A 5,758-nucleotide genomic window follows, 5' to 3' on the forward strand; every position below is an offset into this window, starting at 1 on the left:
TCTCGTTGTAGTTAGGCAGAATTCGTGTTTTCGACTAAACCATCGACCATTTTTATCCTACATATCCATTTCCTAGTGACAGTGAAAGCGTCGTCGTGAATGTCATCAGGATGAATGAGTTCACAGTACATGCCGGCCCTACGAAGACTATCGAGTTCACGTTTGAATGATTCGCGCCAAAGATCAGCATCTTCCCCCTTTATGGCGGCACGGAGGGTAGTTGGGGTAAGTGGATTGGAATGTGCGGCATTACCGCCAGTGTAGAGTTTGTGAACCGTTCCATCGTAGAGCGCCTGTTGATAGGAATAAAATTATTTATTTCTAAAAAGATAAGATACAATGTATGTATGTTACAATATATGGCTCTCATAGCCGTTGTAGTGGTTCGGGAAAGATCGATGGGAAGAAGTGGTCAGTAAATTCCCGTTTGAAGCTTGGGCCAATTGAGTCGACGATGGTGGATATGCGCTGAGTCAATTCGGGCCGGTGCTGACAAAACACTGATACCATCGAATGTACCATGTATTCGCTTGCTGACCTACTAAGTAGCGTACCCACCTCTGTGGTACGGATCGGGTCTGCGCCGTGTAGTGCCGTGGAATGTGTTAGTGCAGAGTGCGAAATACCGAGTAGGACCATGTTATCCGTCATAATTCGGTCAAGGAGCGAGGATGGGGATGAGCCAATGCCGTACCAGACCACAACGTTTGGGCACTAGAGGGTAAAGAAATGTGAGTGTTGATTGGAGTGGCGAGATCGTGTATGTGGTCGTCTTAATCAAGGATGTTCGAGGCTGTGGAGAGCGGCACTGGTGGTGGTACGAGCATGTTGAAGAACATCTCGTCTGTACTGTTTGTCGGCTTTGTATTGTTTATGAGCATGTTTAACATGAGCTAATACTCGCTGATATTTATCGCGCAGGGTGAGTTCCTTGGACGTGGTGTCCATGGAAGCGTCGGAGAGTGAGGAAGAATGAAGATAGTGAACGTGACGATAAATGTTCTAGAGATCTGTAGCCCAAGTGACGTTTGGAGAGCGTGTGGGGGGAATGTTGAAAGGCGAGATATCACTGGATTAAGGGAACGGAGGGCTCCCCTGGCTGCTGAGGGGTGGGAAGTGTGGAAGTAGGCTTCCCTGATTGCTGCGTAGCGGGTGTCATAGAAGGTACCCTGGGTGACTGTGTGGTGAGTAGGGGACCGTCCCCTGGTTTCGTGACATCTGTGGGGGTCAATAGCTTCCCTGGTTGCATGACACCGGTGGGTGTGGAGGGAATGTGTTGTGCCACTGGTTGGTGAAGGACGGGGAGTGTGAAATTAGGCTCCCCGGGTTGCTGCGTAGCAGGTGTCATAGGAGACACCCTGGGTGGCTGTGTGGTGGGGTTAGGGGACAATTTCCTGGTTGCGTGACATGCGTGTATCTAACGAGCGCGTTGACGAGTGATGCGCACGTTGCCCGGTTTGAAGAAGGCCCTTTAAGGTACGGGATGTCCGGTGTTTAGCAAGGTGGCTGGCAAGCAGGTTGTTGATGATATTTTCTAAAGAAGGGACAGAGGTAGTGATCGAGAAGGAAGGTGTGGGGAGAAGTGGGGTGAGCGATGGTGTGGGAACTGGCGTGTGTGTAGGAAGGGCATAGTCGGGATGTAGAGGAGATATTGGCGGAGAAGTGATGGGAGCAGGGTGAACGGTGGTGGCCTGGAGTGACGGGTGTTGGAAGTAACGGTGCAGTGCTGTTGGAAGAGGATGGTGTAGATATGGTATTAGGGTTGAGTTGGAGCGAAAGTGTAAGTTTGCGTATGGTGGGGACATGGCGGACGGGGTATGGAAAAAGGGACTGGCGTCGTCCCAGCCATGGTCCACGTCGGGAAGAGTTCTTAACATCGCGGGAACGGCATTTTTTCTTCTTCCATACTTTAGACTGAGAATGAGGAAATCGTCATTGTACCTGGATGAGCGATCGTGACCGAGGTATACGCCGAGTATTGTGGGGTCATCGAGTTTGCCCTGTTGGTCCTGATTCACGAATGCGACTTGACAACCATATACATGTATGTTCTTAAGGCGAACGGTGGGGAATTCGCCGTAAAATATTTCCCGGGATGGTTATTGGTCAGAGTTGTGCTTGATAAGTTGGTCAGTCTTAGTTATAGTCTCGAGTAGAATAGCTTCAGCCCACATACATTCGTGTCGTTGAGCATTTTTGAGCATGTAGTTCATGATGTTCTTGATACTGCCGTTGGTGCGCTCTATCAAGCCGTGAAGGACAGGGGAGTTAGTGGGGATAAACGTGACCTTAATGTGAGACAGGGTATTGATACGTTGGGAATTCTTGAGAGATAAAATCGCCGCCCTGGTCGCACTTAATTTCGGTGAATTTACTGAGATATGTTTTCCCGATATCGGTATAAAACTGGGCCAATGTGTGGTACGCATCATTCTTGATCCTGAGTGGGTAGACGAACCACGTACTTGATGTTAGATGTGTACCCATTGAGAGAGGAGGAGAGGCCAGTTCTAAATCTACGTGAAAGACAGTACCGAGAGGTGGAAGATAAGTGTGGTCTTTGTGGGTGTGCGAGATAGGCTCGCTGACGCATTTTGCCTGTACCACAGGGTGTGCAGAAACTCAGCGGACGAGGGTGAGCGAGAACATCGGCTTCGGCGGACAGTAGCTTGGTAATGGGCGGGACAGCAGATGTAGTGTTGCCAACACGTGCGATGTTCAACATGTGAATTGAATTGGAAGAGAGTTTGTATATAGTTGCGTGTGTTTGGTGTGAGAGGAAACACCATGGTGATGAGGACGTTTTCTCGTTCGAATTTGAGAAGTGTCTTTCGCCATGTTGGCTTGCGAAAAGGAATGTTACCATACAAGTGTTTGTTGTGTTGACGCCATGATTGCGTGAATATATCGTGTAAGGGTGTGCCAGGGTCGAGACTGCAGTATCTGGGAACCTGAGCGTTGTGAGCCGTAGCGAAAAGGTCGATATCAAGCGGTCCAAAGACATCAACTACATATGTTTGGAAAAGGTCAGAGTGGAGTTTCTAGTCGTCATATGAAGGTGAAGGTATCGGAGATGGTGTGATATTGCTGTTGTGTAGGATGCCGCATTTTGACATCCGGATGTGCGTGACCAAGCATTGTATGCCAGTTGGCGAGTGTGTGTGTACTAAGTGGGGCTAGTGCGTGTTGGCCGGCAGTGTTTTGGACGCGATTGATAGTATGACCGGCTTGTTGGATATGGCATTCGGTAGGTTATGATTCGTCGACCGCAGGTGGAAAGTAAATAATGTAGCGTGACGTTGAAGGAGTTGAACGGAGAGTATACTTTGGGTGTCTGTGGGCATGATGAGGACGCGGCCAAGACCTGGAAGAAGGCCGTGTTGGAGTAGAGTAATTTGCCTTTTGTCAGGGAACTCGACGATAAAATTGCCGTGTTCGAAACTACTAACGCCGAATGTGGTAGCGCGGATATGTACCATGGCCCCAGAGTCGATGAGGGATGCCCAGAGATGATCAGCGGTTGAGGGTCCAGTTGTAGCTGTCTGTAGAGTATGAAGACGATAGCGTCTAACAGGCGGAGGTATAAAAGACTTGGTACAGTGGGAGTGTCGAGTAGATGGTATGTGAACCACCGGTTACAGGGGCGCCGTAATAACACTGCATGCATGCAGTATCGTTAGGACCAACACGGGTACATTTGCTATATTTGAGGTAAGAGCGGTCGACACCTGGTACAGTGGGAGTGTCGAGTAGATAGTATGTGAACCACCGGTTACAGGGGCGCCGTAATATCACTGCATGCATGCAGTATCGTTAGGACCAACACGGGTACATTTGCTATATTTGAGGTAAGAGCGGTCGACGGGACAGGTGCGACCGATGTAGTCGTGTGATGGCCAAGGGTCAAACATAGGGAATATTTGCGTTCATGGTGTGTGCTGTGGGGAATCTTGGTGTGAAGGATGTTGAGGCTGGAAGGAATGGGCTGGGCGATAAGATGATGGTCGCCTTCAAATTTCAAGGTGAGGTGATAGACTTCCTCCAGACTGATTGTATCCGTGCCCTTGGCAAATACTGTAGAACGTAGTAGGTTATAGTTATCGCTACGACTGTATAATAAAGCACAGATAAAATACTTATCTGGTATTACTTCACCCACGTCGAGTAACTCTTGGCGTATTTCCTCGAGTGTTTGCATGCTTGTTTCAGTAGAGCCCGTAGCAGTGAAGTATGTTAAGCGTTTTATACCATCTCAGAAGCGACCATGGCTGCCAGTGTTATTAGTGATGCAGATGTAATTGAAGAACTCAGAGAGGGATTTAGAAATGTGACCCTTGTAGACGGCGTTGATTAATTTATCACTAATAGAGATATTGAGTATGCGACGGTTTTTGGCATCGGCGAGCATGTCTGCGCCTTCACCGATGGACGTCATGACATCGAGAATATAGACTATGCAGTGTACCAAAATGTTCATGTTCCATTTTGAGACCAGTGTACCAGATGCCAAAATCGGCGTACCCTTTTGTAGTTCGTTGTCTTTATATTTTGGACATTCGGAGGTGGGGAGGTCACGTTGATCAGGCTGGACATCGTACAAGGACCGTGGTTCATGAGGCATACTTTTACTTTGCTTCTCGTTAGTTTCGAGGTATTCGACATCAGCTCGTTCCTTCACGTCTCCAACATTCTCAGATCCATTCACGAAAAATAGTGAAATAGGTTAAATCGATGAATACAGACAGTGCATGTATGTTTAAAATCAACCTCAAGTTATGCGTTTGTGGCTAGCTCAGAGCTGATCATACCTCCAATTCGTGGAGCCTTTTCGATCATTGTATCCTTCTTCTGGGCAACAGATTTTGCTTTCTCGTGATCATAATCTAGACAGTGCGTGTGCGAAGCTCTAAGGATATCTGGCTTAGACTGGATCGATGTGTAAGCGCAAGGCAGCACCGTTTATATGAGTGATACAGACATTTTTATTATTATAGCGATTATCATCTTGCATGTGTTTGTGTTTCTGCACTTTAGACAAATTACACTCTCCATGGGTCCCAGTGCATGTGTGTAAAATTTCAACGGATGAATTTTTTTTAGGGTGGGTGATCAAAAACCCAAACCCTGCCACCCCCAAGTTAGGGTAATTAGAAAACGATTAAACGTATGCTACTATTAACTACCCCGCAAGGGTAGTGGAAAGTGGGGTATCTCAAATATAATTACTTTTTACAATTTAACATGTTTTTTTAACTCAACGTTTAGTACGATATAGTCGGTTTGGATAAATAAACATTCTAAGTTTGATTCCTGTTTAAACTATGACGAATGCAAAGGGATCGGCTAAGGCTTCGAATTTCTCGTCATGGAGGACTAAGGTGCTGAGGTCGCCAGTATTTAATTTCTTTTCACAGTTCAATATAAATATTTTAACTCAAATATTCAGTACGATATAGTCAGTTTGGTTAAGTAAACATTCTAGGTTTAATCCCTATTTAAACTATTGCCAAGGTCGCCAGTATTTAATTTCTTTTCACAGTTTAATATAAATGTTTTAACTCAACGTTCAGTATGATAAAGTCAGTTTGGTTAAGTAAACATTCTAAGTTTAATCCCTATTTAAACTATGACGAATGCAAAGAAACCGACTAAGGCTTCGAATTCCTCGTCATAGAGGACAAAGGTGCCGAGGTCTACGGTAAAAATATGAGACTGATAATGATATCAGCCAGTTTACGTCTACTACGTCTATATATAT

At 46.3% G+C, this 5,758-nt stretch overlaps 1 protein-coding gene across 1 annotated transcript; it reads right to left on the minus strand.

The window, feature by feature from the left end:
• Positions 1–1,066: 1,066 nt before the first annotated feature.
• On the minus strand, positions 1,067–1,348 carry SARC_06633 (hypothetical protein; the record flags this gene model as incomplete). The annotated part of the gene is made up of 1 exon (XM_014299446.1): positions 1,067–1,348. The coding sequence occupies one exon, from the start codon at positions 1,346–1,348 to the stop codon at positions 1,067–1,069; it is 282 nt and encodes a 93-aa protein (XP_014154921.1).
• Between the last annotated feature and the right edge of the window lie 4,410 nt (positions 1,349–5,758).

The sequence above is a fragment of the Sphaeroforma arctica genome, assembly GCF_001186125.1.
Source record: "Sphaeroforma arctica JP610 unplaced genomic scaffold supercont1.481, whole genome shotgun sequence".
NCBI lineage: Eukaryota > Ichthyosporea > Ichthyophonida > Sphaeroforma > Sphaeroforma arctica.